We start from the raw sequence: 17,599 nt of genomic DNA, 5'->3' as shown, positions 1-17,599 counted from the left end.
GATATGCCTGACGCAATATGTCCGTCAGATGAGTGTTACTGGCATGACAGGGGTGTGTGTGTTTCCGAGAATGGGAGTAATATTGTGTTTGTAATATGCTCTCTGTGTTTCTCCAGACATGAAGGTTTCTGAGCAGCTTTGAGGGATCGCCTGTGTTGGAAACATGGAGTCTTCTACTGATTCGCAGGGAGAGCCTGACAAAGTTCTGGTGAGTAGATCTGACAAAGGATGGTAGTAGCCTAGTGTGTAACTGGCCTATGAACCAGAAGACAACAAAATCACAGGTTCAAACCCCACTTACTACCATTGTGTCCTAGAAGAAGAAGTCACTTAACTACCGAGTGTCTCCGGGGGGGACTGTCCCTGTAACTACTGTTTCTCTGAATAAGGGCGTCTAAAAGTAACAACAAAGCCTAGTTGGTAACACACTCGCCTATGAACCAAAAGACCCAGGTTCAAACCCCACTTACTAGCATTGTGTCCCTGAGCAAGACACTTAACCCTAAATTGCTCCAGGGGGGACTGTCCCTGGGTGGTAGTGGCCTAGTGGGTAACACACTTGCCTATGAACCAGAAGACCCTGGTTCAAATCCACACTTACTACCACTGTGTCCCGGAGCAAGACACTTAACCCTGAGTGTGCCCAGGGGGGGACTGTCCTTTCTGTCCTTGTAACTACTGATTGTAAGTCCCTCTGGATAAGGGCGTCTGATAAATGCTGTAAATGTAACAAACAAACTGAATACACGTCCAGAGTGTTGATTCAACCAGCCAATTGGGCATTTGTCACTCACCAGGTTGCTTGACCCAAAGTCCTGGTCTGCACATAAGGTTTCAGGTCCAGGAATTCTCTTCCTGGTAGCCACCGACCGGCACTTTTTACAATTTGGGTGGATGATCGCTACACTGCCTTGACTCATCCTGCCACCGTAGCTTGTTGGCTGCTTCTCTCTTGTCAGCCCTGTTCTTCAAGTCCTCCTTAAGACTGCATATTATGTGGAGAGAAATGTCAAGCCATTAGCAGAGCTGCGCTAACATGCCTTTTCGTTTCCTAATAAGCAGTGGTCCTGCTAATACCCTTGTCACCAGAGTTACCTTCACACTCACTGAGCGACAGCAACCTTTCACAGAGTCATGTTCTCTTTATGGTCTATTAGTGAGAGAAAGGGAAAGGCTTGAGGCAGGAATCTGATCAGAGGTAAGGTTCTTGTGTTATTGTCATGAGGTCAACTCGCCTATTATTGTGTCAGTTCGGGTTCTGGCCTGTGAAAAGTGTCCCTTTTTTAAACACTCAGAGCAAAGCAAAACTGCTCTTTCCAGATCCTTCAGTGACACTCTGGAGCCTTGGTTAAGTGACACAGACATCCCGGGCAGGGGTCTCAGGTGTTGCTCAGATTGCATCATTGCAAGTGTCCCTCTGCATTCGTCACCCAGAGTTTGCACTTATTATCACCACAAACAAAGCTTGGTGACGCCCTGTTCCCTGAAGGAACTAGAGTTCACAATAAGAAAGCTAAGGCCTGCGAGAATTTGCTCTGTTTGTCCTCTGTGGTCCCTCTGTGGTCAGACTATTTTACCAGACTGTACTGTATTACCAGAGTAAGTTAATTTAGCCAGCCCATTATGATTTAATAATTATGTAATTTGACATAATGCTGACTTTTCTCACTGTGTTGGCCAGCCCTACATACAACTAAAATATCAATATAGTGAGATCAACATAGGTTCAGAGAAATCAGGTTAACTGATCATGTGATTCACAGCTAATAGTTTTTCTTTAGAGTCACCACCATCACAGATGATGGCTTTTACACTTTAAAATGTGATATAAAAAAATAAAAATGGCCAAATGATTCTCTATAAATATTTAATCTATTAAAATAAATTACAGCAATGAACGCAGCTGCATGGTTCTGACCTATGTCACGGATGCGAAATTGATTATAGCCAGACCTAATCCCTACATACTAATGGAGAGTGACAGTGAAGGGGTTTTAGGACCATTTCAGATGGCGCATCTTTTGCGTGAGCGGTTGCATTATTTTCAAATGGAAATGTGTTATTATAAAGTGTTATAATTTTACTGTAGCATTTTGGTCATTTCCAAACTTAAAGTTTACAGCATAACAAAAATTTTTCATAATGCATATGTGCTCTGCTTGACACGGCGTTTTTACATTAGCCACTGCGACAGTGATGCTGTCCCCGTACTGCAGCAGTCAACGTTCTCTCCCTGTCTCCAGCATAATCCTGGCTGACTGTGTGGTCATAGGGTATGCAACCAATTATAACTCCTGATCGCCATAGCGATAGCGGCATGTTCTGGTTCTCCTCCCTCATTCTTCTTTTCTCAGAACGTCCCCGAGAAAGGCTTTGAGGCAGTAGTGTACAATTTTGTCCCCAAATTCCCAGGTGCTGGGATTTTGGATTAGCTAATGGCGTTCTGCTCACTTGTTTACGGTGTGTTCTGAACATCTACCGGTTAATGATTAGATGTGTTCTCAGTCTCCCTGCATGGCAATCCAAATGGGAGAGTTGTTTGTTTTTGCAAACTGTAAATGGCATTAGGGACTTTATTACTGAGCATGTGGATTCTGCTCCAACGTTTTACTACAGTAACAATAGAGGAGCAGTGAGTGAGGCAGACACCGAACGTGTCCTACGGTGACCGCTCAAGTTATCAAAAGGTGCATGTGCAACACCAATAAAATACGAACACCACTGTAGAGAAAGTGTGGAAGTGATTAACCCTGACTGATTCTGTACTAACTCCTCTTCCTCTTGTTTCTGTTATACATAGTGACCAACTATTGAGGAAAGAAGTGGAACTAAACATATTTAATAAGAATATAAATATTAAGAGCCCTTTAGTGTAATCTTAAAATCAGAAATTAATATATATAATCATGTGTATATATAATAAAAAGCACTTGGTTGGCAGTTTATGGAGATGGTGTGTTAAATAATCATAGGAATAAATCATTTGGAAATAAGAGCAAAAGAAAGAAAAAGCTATAACCTTTCAAGTCAAGAAATGAAAACCCGTAGGTCATTTGGATACTGGAAGCAGTGGTTGTTCACATTTCTAGCTGGTAGCACTGGAAGTGAAGGCTAATTTTCCCATTCGTAGCTGAAGTACTCTTTCATTTTGTTCCCTTTTTTTTTGAACCAATGATCTGAGAGAAACCTTTCCAATCTGGTTTTAGAATTTTTTTTTTAGCTATATACACACACTGCTGCTGCACTGTAAAAGAGGAAATTGATGTTTGTGGTCAGCATTGGCCAAGCATCAATGTGAGTGATGTAGCAGGAACCTGATGTACTCCTGCCCCTCCTGTTGATGAGCTTTCAGGCATCGTGTGCAAGAATTTACATTTACAGCAGGCCGCCTATAAATGGCTCCAACCACGGCAATCGCAGGAACTGTTGCCATGCGCTATAAACAGGAAGTTGGGAATTCATGGTCTTTAGCATAGCCGGTGACAGTGTCAGACAGAGGTCAGATGTACTGCCACATCAAGTATGGAAAAAAAGAGCCCTCTTTCGTTAAATTTGCTGTGTCATGAAGCCGATGTGTTTGGCAGTGTTTTTTTTTTTTTTGCTCTTGAATTATTGCCCATTCAGCATGCCCCTGGTGTCATCCTCATTATTCATGAGGCCTTGCTGGTTCCTCAAGAGGTTCCCTGTTGGAGTAGTGGAATAGCAAGGTGGTCAATATCATTCATCCTCCCTGCGACCCTCTTGACATGCAAGATGGATGGGATGCGGCATTGTGCCGACCTGCTCGGATTGGTGCATCTACACTTTAGGTCAAGGTTTTGACACCCATGCACATTATTTAACGCTCTGCCAGAAGTGGGCAAAGTTGCCAGTTAATTTAACACTAAATTTAATTTAGTGTTATTTAAGTAGTACATTCAAAGGAAAACATAAGGTGTGCTCCAGAGTAGACAACTATTCATCACAAATGAATGGAAGCTAAGTCACATTTATAATACTCTGTTGCAGGCCTAATGCATGTGTATAAACATTATGTGCATAAACATTTACAGCATTTATCAGACGCCCTTATCCAGAGTGACTTACAATCAGTATTTACAGGGACAGTCCCCCCTGGAGCAACTTAGGGTTAAGTGTCTTGCTCAGGGACACAATGGTAGTAAGTGGGATTTGAACCTGGGTCTTCTGGTTCATAGGCAAGTGTGTTACCCACTAGGCTACTACCACTACCACCCATATTTATGCATACTACCATCCATATTTATGCACGTGGTGCTATATAATGCATAAGGGTGTTAGAAAATATTGATACAGCAATATATTGTGATATTTTAAGTGGTGATATTGCATTGATACAGGGACATCAAATTTCAATATTTTTGTATACAAATGTTTTCCAAAATTCACTTCTGAGTTATGTTGTTTTGGCCAAATTATTAGGTTAATGTGATCCACACATATCTTACACAGCATCTTCTTTTACATTTTCATTGAACTGTAGAATATTGCAATATGTTCAGTATCACAATATATCAATATATTATCGTATCATGGCCCATGTATCGTGATACGTATCATATCATGAGATCCTTGCCAATACAAACCCCTAATAATGCATACTTAAAACAGCAATAAGTTTTGGAAAGAATCTCAGATGGGGAAGGGATGAGGAGATGAAAAATTAAAAAACACACTGCGAACAATAAATAAAATGGGAATAAATTCTAATTACTTTGGCGTCTTCAATAGTTCTGTGTATTTTTTGCTTTCAGAATGTGTAATGTCTGATTCTAAAATGCTATGACTGTCAAGTGATACTGTTTGCCTTTAAATATTCTTATCTGGTCACATTTGGCACTGAATTGCCACTTAAACTACTTCACTGTGTTACATCGAATTTTGAAACTATTTCAATACTGGATAGGGTGACTTTTGCATCTGTGTCATAGGTCAAACTCATAGAGGAATTAAACAAAATGGGTGTTTTAATGCATTACGTGTTTTTGAATAATTATCCACAATTAACACTTAAATGCTTAAAAAAGTCCAGAATACAATGCACATGTCAACTCTGCATTTTGAAATAGTTGCTAAAGGGCCATTTAGGGGAAAATTTAGCACATTGATATGCACCATAATACATTGGCATAATTCAGTATCTGCGGGGTATCAGAGAGAGAACCAGTAAAATTGAAGGGTACTAATCTGACTTGTCCGTTCCTTTAAAGAAATGTCCTCCAGAGAGCATTATGTCAGCGCTTCCAGCACTAATAACTGCAGCGCATGAAAGGGTGGCTAGTAGGGCCGTGCAAATTATTAAACATGGCACAGTAGAAGTCATGCTATGTGCTCTCAATTTAGAGTGCTGTGATTCATAAAGCGTTATTTCCCTGGGGAGGGCAGGTTTAGCATAACTTCCAGGACTTTGTCTGCGCTAAAAGGGACTGGGGAGTTTTTTTTTGCCTTCTTACCCTTTAGAGTCGTGGGCCATTCCCACTGCCACCGCCTTATAATGAACGGACGCCGTTGTTGTGCAAATGAGTCGACATCAGTTTTGCTGGTCTGGATGATGAATGCAAGTTTAGAGGATTGGAGTTTGTGAAACACTGTGGTTTTGTGCTCATGCAAATGCCGGATGTGTGAGCGCCCACCTCCAGGAGTGATGAGTTCGGTGGTCAAGTGAAGCCCCGTCTGGCTAAACAGATTTATACTGCCTCTCAATGGCATCTCTGTGAAAGCAGATTCCAGGGATGTTTGTCCATGAGGATAGAATGCGACTGGGTCTGTCTCTTCTTTTTTTTTGTTGACCTGTTTAAGAGACACTTTCGTACAATTAGATGTTTTGGACCTCAGTAAGAATAAGAATCAACTCAGAATTGCATGTGCTCCTTAGGGCCGCATGTAGGGCTGCACGATTATGGCCAAAATTATAATTATTATTTACTATTATTTTTATCAGTATTGTAATCACGGTTATTATTTTAGGTAAAACACATTTTTATTGCACTTTCTATTTTAAACAAGCAGTAAGTCTTTCAGTTCAAAATGAATAAATACATTAAATACATTTTACACAATCAGAAAATAAATAGCAATTGCAGAGGACAATGATAAAGTGCAAACAAATTAAGGGGAAAAAAGCCTATGACTGAAGCCTAGACATTATGAAAAATACTTAATTTTTTAAATATTTATTATGAAAGACGAACAGCCGTGTACTTATTTGGGAAAACTATAGACAGGGTAGGTCCTTACACAGAGGCATTTTGTATAGATTTGTCAGGAACTATAGACAATACACTATATAGAGGTGTCAGTACAGAAGCTGTGCCTTTTCTAAGGGGTGGGGGTGGGAAGACAGATGCTGTGGTCTGTAACATGAATAATGGCATTTGTCGAACACGAAATGTCGTAACGTACAAGGTGATAAAATAAAATCTTACTTAGGAAATGTTATGCATTGATTCTTCACTCGTTATTACAGCCGTATGCGGTTTCAAAATGACTTTTGTTTGTAACGAACATGGTTGACATGGTTCCAAGAGTTTGGAACATCCAAATATGACTGCAGTATTGGCGCATGCTGAGAGGCTGAATGCGACATTCTTTTTATGTTGTCACCTACTGATCCCGACATTACGTCTCACTCTGTCACCGCTCAGACAGTTTTTTGCCCCCTGGGGCTGACTATTGGTTTAGAAAGTGCTGTTTTTGACATGCAGCAGAGCCCACTATTCAAATGTAAATGTAGCAGACGATCATCTTAATTCAATTGTGTCATGATCGTGATTAAAACTTGATTAATTGTATAGCCCCAGTCACACGGCTTTGTTATTGGAGAAGCGTAGGAGTTCAGTGCACCATTGTCGGTAATGGTTGCTTGTATGCTTCTGCATTTTTGTTAGCACTTGGGAAGTTGCTCTCTGCTGACATTCTTCTGGCATTTGTCATTTATCTTCCTTCCATGGTCTAATTAAATGTTTTTAATCAGTTGTATTACATCTCTTCAGTGGTTTTGATGGTTGTCCTCAACTTCCTCAAGTTTATGCCAGAAGGAGATAGATAATATTCTAAAGGAGAAATTCATAGGCCCATATGAGACACACCTTGTGCCAAGTCCGCTGCATTTCTATTAACAAACTGACTGGATTGGCAACAACTTTTCTTTTGCATTACATAACAATTTTACAAACACTATTTTAATGGCAATGAAAGCATATTATAATTGGATAAATTAGAATAATAAATTAGAGCGACCTCGCTGAAATGTACAGAAAATGTGTTACACACACACACAGGTATATGTATTGGGATTGTCAGAATTAGCACGTCTGAGTCTCTCCAGCACTTGTCTCAGACATTATAGCAAGATTTAGTTGGGATTAAATTATGATTGTACTTTGACTTGTGTTTGGGAATGGTGATATCAAAATATGTCAACCAATTAAAAACTGCAGCCTCTCTGATATTGGTGTAGCTTGAGGAATCGCACGAACCAGTGGCCCACTTGGGCCCTGAAATACACACGAACGGGAGAAAAAGCGCTCGTGCATTAACCCCCATTGACCAATGAAAAGCACATAATTCCTGTGATGAAAATAGAATATCAGCAGCGCCACCGGAGCTTTATTATGTACTTACGCGTCGAGCTTATGGCTTTTTTTTTTTTACGTCCGTCGGATAATGTAGGTTAATGGAGGGAGGAGGAGGGCCGGTGTACGCAGTCAGGCTGATGATGTGGAGACACATGAGTTGGTCAGTCTTCACTGTTTGTTTTTCCATGACGCTTGAGGGTTGGTGACTGCCACGCATGTCCCGTTGTTCAAAATGTACAAGACTCACAAATACAAGTGGAGAGTGAGAGAGAGAGAGAACAGAATAGAGGAGACAAGGGACGTCTAGAGGGAAGGAGTGAAAAGGGGAGGGGCCGTGACTGAAAGAGAATGCCAGGAAGAGAGAGAGAGAGAGAGAGAGAGTCAACATAAAAAAGGGAGGGACTCTTTAACCCATCCTCCCTCCCTCCTCCTTGCACGGTGTGTGTGTTTGTGAGCTCAGTGGCTCAGCGTGCCAGGCTCGGTGCAGCCACACAGCAACAGCAGCGACGGAGGCAGACGACGCGGGCGGCAGAAAGACGGTACGCCTCCCCTTCTCCTTTCATCTCCTCTCGTCTCCGCGCCCCTGCCCCGCCCAGGTTCTGCTTGTGGAGGTTTGCTTGTGGGGAGCCCAGGGTCAGAATTTGGCTGGTGTGCCGGTGGTGCCGCTGGATGGAGTGGATGCTGACATGGGCTACTGGAGTGTCCTATAGAGCAGGGCTCCAGGACTGTAGTGTAAACATACTCTGATGTAACCATCTGTGATCCATTAATAAGAGTCGTTATGAAACATTGATACGAATGTCATTAATAGTCATTACTTGAATATAAACATACAGTTCATATTATGTCACATGCATTGTGCAATATTATAAAGCACTATTTCCAAGTAATGTATTGTTGGAGATGACGTGTGCTGCCTGCATCATTGTGTTTCTTTGGACACCAGATTTATTTTTCTTCCAGATAAACTTCAAGGTCTGTGTGTGTTTGGTGCAATACTCTAGTAGAATAGACTGGGGCAGCTAGGGGCTAATCTGTTACTGCCATTGGTGGAGGAGAGAAGAGGGACACAGTGGTCCTCCCATCCCAGCTCAGGCTGAGCACCGACCCCTTCCCATGGATTACAGTAACCGGCCGGAATAGCTGGTGTCGGTGTGTTTGTGTGTGTGTGTGTACATTTAATTTTTTTTTTTTTATATATCTCTCTCTCTCTAATCACTTTCTTAAAGAGAAAAATATATTCAAAATATACAAATGAGGGGAGGGGAGGTGAGAGGAATGTTTCATCAGTCATTCTAGTTGGAGTCTGGCAGTCTAGTCCTAGCTGTCACCTCCCCTGTCCAGAGCATCAGACACAGAGTTCTAGAAAGGTCTCAGAGGAAGTGAGGGGTGTCAGATCAGGCGTGCCTGTGGACAGCCTCCACGGACCGATGAGAGAAAATAACTGGCTTACGGTGCACGGGTCCATTTTTTGTGTATATCTTCATGCCTCAGTGCTTCTCGTATCTCATTTACTGTTTGTGTGTAAGAATGAGGGAGGAAAATAAGGTTTCTGGCTGCTGAGACACTAACAGCTGCTCTCGAGTCTGTATTTCTGGATAATCAGATTGTTGCCATTTGGTCGCACTCAGTGGATGAAGCAAATTTTGTCCAGTGATATCAAGTCTATATTGAATTTCTCTTTTGTGTGTATGTGTGCGTCCGACTTCCACTTTTCAGAGCAACACAGCATTAGACGTTTAAATTGTAGAAGATCTCACACTTCAGGAAATGCATGTCATCAGAGAGACCAGTAATGCCATTTTGTGCGAATATATTGTAATTAGATTTCCATGTGCTCCATTATGACATTATGGATGTGGTCGAGAGGGAGTGTGAGAGAGAGCCCTGTCATGCCCCGTCATTAGAGGTTAATCAGACCCACAGGTGCTCCTCACCCATGACAGGGGTGTGAAAGTGGGACTTGACAACTCTTTAAAACAACTGTGTTGCCAGATCTGATGTCCTGCACCCTTGTCACAAACAGAGACGCACACGTGTCCTTTACATGAACATTCATATCATGCTGTGAAGTTCCTCCAAGTGTCCAGCACTACAGTTATTCACAGGACTTATTGAATTAGTTCTGTGATGTCATGATTCTGAAAATCGCTCACCATAATACAAACCCACATCCTCTTAACCTACATGTTCTCTGCATGGTCTATTGAATCAGAATGTCTAAGCCCTGTAAATGATATGTTATGCTGGATTGGCCATCGGGGATATCAACAGGGCGTGGTGTTTATTGGGATGTACTAGCAGGTGCTCGTGCCAGTTTTTTTGTGTGTGTGTGTAGCTCTGGTGTCAGGTTTCAGATTGCTGGTTTTCACTAGTCACTCTTAAATAGGTCTGCTCCCTGAGCCGATACCCTGGTTTCACATCTCTCATGCTCTGCAATTCCTCTTTATGTTGAGTGTTAACTGATTCTGCTGTGGCCACTTTATATAGACATCTGGAGCTTGGCTCCTAGACCCTTTGATGGAACCCAACTTATTTGCAGTTTTCATTTAAGTCATGCTAACCGAGCAGTGTTTATAGTCATGTTGGTGAAAGTGTGGCTGTGTGCCAAACTGTCAACCATTTTGCTCTTTTTATTTTAAGTGTCTTATGTGATTGGGCAGTTACTTCAGTGTCAGTATCAGATAACATGCAAAACTGAATGTTTTTTTAGTGGCCCATCTACTTAGCAAAAAAAAAATGACAGCTGATGGTGAGAATTTCACACACAACATTTTGATTCATATCAGTAGTACTCATTGCCATGATGCCATCATTACACCCAACATGAGAAAACAGAAACGCACACAAGTTGGGCCTTAATGAAGCTGAAGCCTTAATTAAGCCTTAATGGCACCTTCTTTACATGTGATACCTCCTCAAACTGCTACTCAGAGCTGAAACGTTAGCCCTTCCTGAGAGGGTGGACACTCTATAGCTTCGGACCTCCTCAGAGGGCTGGTTCTCCACTATGACTGAGAAACTGGGCTCCCTCTGAGAGGCTGGACGCAGGGGTCAAGGGCCACCTGAAACTACCCCTGGGTCAGGCTGTGGACAGCTGCATATATATTTTTCATAGGTAGGCGGCAGACTCAAGTTCATTCATGAAGCCACGTTCCTCATTGAATCAGCTTCCTGCTTACTTTCTCTTGTGAGACCCCATAATATGAGAACATGCCTGGTGTGGCGCTCTCACCCACAGATGGCTGTTGAGGAAGGTCCTGAATGGCAGGCCTGTCTGATCTGGAAGGGTTAATAACTTCAGCTCAGTGCAGTCAGACCTTTCATCACCTGATGTTCCCTCAGGTTGCTGGTCTACTGAAGTACAGCCTATCCCTCTACTCTCTGCTGGACTATCTTCACCAGCAGTTATTACAAGTGTGAATAGTGATGCTAACACACACACACACACACACACACACACACATGCACACACAGCTCTGCACTCTGTTACTTCTCTCTGCACTCTGCAGTTGTTAATGGAAGAACCTGTCCAGTTCACTCCTTGCATTCTGAAACCTTGCAAACTCATGTGGGCAAAATGTTATTGTCATTTATATTAATTTATTGTTTAAATTCATACCATTACATCCAGCGCAGGAATACTATTGCTAATATTATTGTCCAGTTTAATTAATTGGTTTTATTTACTTTTTGATGAAATGACATTATAATATTAAATATTTTGCTAATTGTTCCAACCATGTCTGAATGATGTGTTGTTTTTTTCTCATAATTTTATAACCACTGTGCATTATTATTCATTTTTGAAATAAAAATGTCACAGTTGCAGGTGCTGGCGTGGAAATAGAGGATGCAGTCGCTTGACTTATGTACATAAAGGGGGATTTATTACAAAAAAGGAAACAAAGGAAACAATCCCCAAGACTTTTGGGAAAGTACTCTGTGAACTGACGAGATAAAAGTTGAACTTTTTGGAAGGTGTGTATCCCATTACATCTGGCTTAAAAGTAACGCCGCATTTCAGAAAAAGAACATCACACCAACAGTAAAATATGGTCGTGGAAGTGTGATGGTTTGGGGCTGTTTTGCTGCTTCAGCACCTGGAAGACTTGCTGTGATAAATGGAAACATGAATTCTGCTGTCTACCGAAAAGTCCTGAAGGAGAATGTCTGGCCATCAGTTCATGACCTCAAGCTGAAATGAACTTTTGTTCTTCAGTAGGACAATGATCCAAAACACACCAGCAAGTCCACCTCTGGTTTGCTGCAGAAAAACAGGATGAAGACTTTGGAGTGGCCTAGTGAAAAGTCCCGAATCCTATTGAGATGCTGTAGCATGACCTTAAAAACCCTCCAATGTGGCTGAACTACGGACACATGTAAAACCTCGTAAAACGCTTGATGCAGTTGTTGCTGCTAAGGGTGGCCCAACCAGTTATTGCGTTTAGGGGACAATTACTTGGGCTATGTAGGTTTGGAATTTTTATTCTCCCTTAATGCTGAAATCCTTTACTTAACTGCATGTTGTGTTTACTTGTGTTGTCTTTGACTAATTTTGAATATTATTTGATTTTCTGAAACATTTAAATGTGACCAACATAGAAAAAAGTAAGTATGTGTGTGTGTGTGTGTGTGTATGTATACATTTTTTTCTTTTGGTTGAACTTATGATGGCCTAGCTTCTTTAGTGCATCATCTGACATTCTGTCTGTGAAGCTCAAGATTTATGGTTGAAAATAAGCCAGGTTAATGGAGGAGAGCAAGATGGGGCATAGGAAAATGACTTTAATGCCTTCTGCCATAAAGTAGAAGACAACCCTTGTTTAAATAACCTTGTTTTACAGCACCAGCTCAGCCACAGTCAAAACTGGCCTCAGAACTGAATTATAGCTTCTTCTTTTTTTTTAAATCTCATGCTGTGTCAGGGTGAAAGAATAGATTTCCCTCATTTTTCCTCTACAGCACCATCTTAGGTGCCACGTTTATGAAATAAATGCCTTACAGGATTTCTGGCCTACATGTGCTAGCACACCACAATTTTAGTTGCACATTAAGTTTAACAGGATCAGTAAAAGCGTGTGCATGGACGTATAGTTGTGAGTGTGTTGGTGATATTCTGCTCAGCGCCCCTCTGTCCTCGGCCGAGGACGTTTGAGGGGTCGATGTGGGTCTCTTACCTGCCTGTAAATCTCTCCTCACTGTGAGTAGTGACCCCAATATTCATTACCCCCCCAGGATGAGGTATGCGGCTGATCTCTCTGACCCATCAGGCTGTATTCTGGTTCAGAGGTGTAACTATTGGGTGTACCAAGGGATGGTTTATACCATAGGTTTTGGCTGGGAAAATATCCCTGAATTTGCCTTAACCTTCAAACTAAACAGAATATTCATTTTGTGATTTGCATGAGTTATAGTATTATGGTCCTCTGGAGCCTGTGACTTTTCGGTTTTGGTCTCGGGTTTGTGAATCATTTCAGCTCTAGTCTGAATGTGACTAAGCCAATGTAAGCCATTGTTTTTTTCTGACTGCTGTCCTCCATTTTTTCATATTTGATGTTGTTTCCTGTGGATGAGCTCATAGGAGCATGGCCACTCTAGAAACCCCCTGAACATCTGAGGGAGGTTTTTCCCCTAACGTCAGTGTCTCTTTGACGGCACAATTGCTGATGATATGGAAAGCAGTAGAAGGGCCTATCCAGGTTCACATTGTCTATATTGCTAGACTCATCCTCAGCTATTTGATTAATTATGTTCAGTGGGCATACTGACCCCCACAGGAAGGTGAGGAAAACGATGTGGAGCAGTGTTTCATGATGCCGAGCTGCACAGGGAAGCCTTGATGTCCTTGAGATGTTAGATGTGGACCGGAAGGGTGGACAGCTTGTCCACGGATCGTACTTTCTTATCCCAGAAGGCCAGGGTGTTATTTTCGCCCTATTTTTAGCCACTCACCAAAACGTATAGATGGTTAAGTTCCTGCTGCCAAACAGGGTGCAGGAGTTTTGCCACATGCTGTTTTAATGTCTGATACCAGTTCAATTAAAATGCTTGCTTGTAAACTAGATAATTTCTGTCACTTGCTTTTGGTGTTATATAGAACCAGGTTTTCAAGTCACAGGTTCTGAAGACTCAAGACCAAAAGGTTTTATGGCTCAAAAGAGTTTCAGAATATCAATAGAGAACTGAAAAATGTTGATTGCTTTATGGCTTCACCAGGTTATTGGGTGTCAACACTTGAGCAATGTCATATACGCAATTATTTATCAGGACGTGACAGGGCAAATAATTAAAACAGTGAAATGAATCTCTCTGACAGTCAACCCACGGCAATCGACAAGCCCTGTGAAGATATGATCCATTGCAGCCAGTGAGCAGACATTTTTCGAAACATTTCCCAAACTAATGTTCTTGGCCATTTGAATTGAGCAAGTTGCTTTTAAAATTCTGCTGTTAACAAAGATCTTTTCTTCTGATTTCCAAAAATCTTATTTTATGACAGAGGAGACATTTTTTCCCTTGTTGCCCATCACAAACACAAACACACACACACACACACACACACACACACACACACACACACTGTTTCCAGCTAACACACTTGGCTCCACTTCAACTTTGAGGTTAAGTGCAGCTTGTGAAGAAAAAGGCTATGAAGTCTGTCACGCATAACAGACTCAAATGAGGAAGTGAATGGACATGTGAAATAAAGACACGGACCACTGCATGTACCCTAATGAAAACGGTTCTCCATTTTATAAACGGTTTTCCGTTTTAAAATACTTTTACTGCCTGACAAACAATACACCTTTCTAGCACTTAAATGGTAGACCTTGACAGTTGAATGCAAATCTGCCACAAACACAGCCATGTAATGGCTCATGAATAAAGGCATTCCTATTTTACCATGAACTATATGTTGATTTGTTTGTATTAATTTTAAATTGTAGGGAAATTTGCTCTCTTTTAGTGAAAGTGAAAGTTTTTGTCATTATGATAAACATCAAGCACAGCACACGGTGCACACAGAGAAATCTTTTTTTCTGCATTTAACCCATCTCCACGAAAGGCATCTGGGGAGCAGTGTCAGGAGACGGTACCTTTCTCAAGGGCACCTTAGTGACAACGTGGCAGTTTGGGATATAAAGCCTCAATCCTTATGTCAGGAGTCTGCTTCCTGGGTCTTTGCAGCAGCAACTTTGCAGTCACAAATCTGGTTAGTCAATCAGAATTCCAGGTCAGATCTGACTGTAGCTTGTAACATTTTTTTTAAATGCACAATACAATTTTTTGTCTTGCTGTTTTCCAAATTATAGTTAAACTTTTGATAGTTGGAGCCTTTTTATATATAATCCTGATATGCATTGTGACTTTTGTACAGTGATTGTCATGGCACTGATAATGTCCAGCCCTGAAGTTTCTGTCCTGTTGCTTGGTTCTTATTGTGGAAAAGTGGACTGTGGCAGCAGCTGCATATTATAAGTATATTAATAAACCTGACACCAGCCGCTGAGTGCATGCTCCGCCCTGTCGCCATCTTTTTGATGTTGACCTTTTCTTTGCTATTATCCCCTCCTTCCATTGTAATGATGTGGTTGATTGTGAGAGGCATGGGTTTTCATCATCCAGAACAAAGAAGTAGTGTGAGAGCTGCTGGCTCCTCCCATTTTTAACTTTGTTTATGAAAACATTGTTATGCATTGTGGTCTATGTGACAGAAATTATAGTAGTTAGTTAGCTAGTGAACCGCTAGCGCCAGTTCGAAAACAATGTCAGCAATTAATCAATTAATTCATTAATTAATTACTTTTTAGTGGGTCTGTGGTTTTAGTGGAGTTAGTGCCCACAAAGATCTAAATATTTGTCTGCATGAGCAACATTTAAAAGCATATGCGTGAAGATAGCGATTGTTTGGGTAATTTGGCTGATTAAAGTAAATGTCCCCCTCCATATCTCCCCTGCTCCTGCTTTTCCCCATATGTAAGGGGATTATGAAAGGGGGATTTAGCGATGACCTGCCACCCCCATAACTCTTTTCTAAATCCACTCTGCAAATTAATCAGACAGGGCCAAACCAATCAGAGGGACTTGCGTGAAATTAATGTCTTGGGTTGTCATTGTTATTTAGGGCTTTGATCTTACACGTTCATATGTGGAGATGGGCATCTGAAAGTATAAAGACTGTGGGTCAGAGGTCACTTAGGATTATGTAACAGGCTGTACCATTTTACCTCAAATGCTTTATCCTGTTGTGTACGTTGATAGTGACATGGAAGTGAAGATCATTGTACCCTCTGACATAAACAGAATACAGGATTTTGTTTGTAAGAACGTAGTATTATTATAGTATTATATAGTATGATTATACAGTATTATTACTAGTGCATTATTAGTGTATATTTTTGTGCACACGCATCACTGGAATAGTTATCAGCTTCCCCATACTCTTGAACTGGATAAACATGTTCAGAAGATTGATTGATGAATGCTACTGCAATGTGTACAATGCAAGACTGATTGGGCAACCAGCACAGATCATGTACTGACAGTTTGCATATTCACAACCATCTCTAACAAGTACTTCCTTAGATGACAGTGAAGTTGAAAAATGCTGATACAGATTGAAGCTTCTAGCCATAGATTACAGCTCCCAGAGCTTTTTTCTGACCCATTTTTGTGCCTGTCAGTATACTGTATAAGAAATTTCCTGGAATATGTAGCTAATCATCTAATTCATTCATCCTCATGTCAGTCTGTATTCTTAGCTAAAGCATTTTTTTGGTTTGGAGACATATTTCATTTCAGTGGATTGTGAGGTATTGTCCTTTATGCTTGTGCTGTCTAAGGATTTATCTGTCCCTGTGTTCTGCAAGGCTTACATTCATTTAGAGGTCTGATTATAAAAGGTTTATTTCTTATTTGATGTTGTTTGTGACATGCAGTTAGCCTCGACTAAGCCCACCTGTGGGCAGCGTATTGTGTGCTCGAATGTTCACCTGTTTTGCAGGCCTACTATCCTGGCTTCTCTACCCACTGATTTGTGGATCATGGAATCTTTAGACAATCTTGACAATACTTGGCAAGCTTACTTTGGTGGAAAGTGTCTAATTTTGTTTTTTTTTTGGCTGTTGATTTCATGTCCCACACATGAAATTGGAATCGGAAACTTTTGCAACTCTGTAAAGTGTTTTTTAACAGACTGACTTACAAAAAAAATAAAAAATAAGTAAGGGTGTAATTGACAACCCTTGTGATGTCGTTGTCTCCCTTCGACTGCTTACGTTAGAGGTTGCCACAAGTCATGTTGTCCTCATAAGTGATTTGGCAAAAGTTTACATGGATACCCTTCTTGATGTAACCTTCCCCATTCACCCAGGCTTTGGACCACAGTTACATGCATCACCAGTAGCTGGGTTAAGGCAACTATCTATCAGAATGTTGTTTATGAAATCAGACCGCCATTATAAGATTGGAAGTCTTGTACAAATAAACCAGAAAAGAAAAAACCCTGACGTACCTTTGTTTTCTTTTTCCATAACATAGCAGATCTGTGGCAAAATGGCACGCCCACATACACACAGTTTTATCCCGCGGTGGGTCCGATGTGCATAATCTCTGTTAATCCATCCAATCCAGATAGTGCCAAATCTAGCACTCTGTGTATGTGTCTTTTGTTCATTTATTTGTTTCGTCCCTCCTCCGTTTACATGTGGCCATTTAAGACCCTCCCCCTGCTTGTGTTATTTTGCCATTTATCTTGTCGTTTCTTGAACTGTGTTGCAATTTTTATTTTCTTTTGTTGAACTAATGCTTTTGTCTTCCCCTTTTGTTCTTTTTTCCCCTTTTCTCCTTCTTTGTCTGCTGCCATCACTGCCACTGCTGCAAATGACACTACCAACCAACCTACAACCCATCAACCAACCACCAACCAACCTGTATGTGTGTCACCTGATACACACTGTGTGTGTGTGCGTGTGTGTGTGTCTGTTCGCTCCCGTCATGCA

General features: G+C 41.2%; 1 protein-coding gene and 1 long non-coding RNA gene across 9 annotated transcripts in view; one reads left to right on the top strand and one right to left on the bottom strand.

Annotated features, from left to right (window-relative positions):
- LOC114764560 (uncharacterized) overlaps positions 1-17,258 on the bottom strand; it is a 23,036-nt gene extending 5,778 nt beyond the window's left edge. The window contains exons 1-2 of the long non-coding RNA XR_003742524.1: positions 17,113-17,258; positions 5,652-5,808 (exon numbers count right to left, since the gene is read on the bottom strand). This is a non-coding gene — a long non-coding RNA (uncharacterized LOC114764560). The remainder of the gene's footprint in view (positions 1-5,651; positions 5,809-17,112) is intronic.
- osbpl8 (oxysterol binding protein-like 8) overlaps positions 1-17,599 on the top strand; it is a 71,161-nt gene that overhangs the window by 17,786 nt on the left and 35,776 nt on the right. For 6 of the 8 annotated variants that reach the window (XM_028954273.1, XM_028954270.1, XM_028954267.1 and 3 more), the window contains one exon: positions 117-208. Coding sequence is in view for 4 of the 8 variants with exons in the window: in XM_028954270.1 (XP_028810103.1) it covers positions 164-208 (45 nt within the window). In the remaining 4 variants the exon portion in view is untranslated. Of the gene's footprint in view, positions 1-116; positions 209-8,055; positions 8,135-17,599 lie in introns of those variants that run through there. The other 2 variants (XM_028954276.1, XM_028954275.1) reach the window with 2 other exon arrangements.

The sequence above is a fragment of the Denticeps clupeoides genome, chromosome 15 (genome assembly GCF_900700375.1).
Source record: "Denticeps clupeoides chromosome 15, fDenClu1.1, whole genome shotgun sequence".
Taxonomy (NCBI): domain Eukaryota; kingdom Metazoa; phylum Chordata; class Actinopteri; order Clupeiformes; family Denticipitidae; genus Denticeps; species Denticeps clupeoides.
This window is presented reverse-complemented; position numbering and strand designations above follow the sequence as displayed.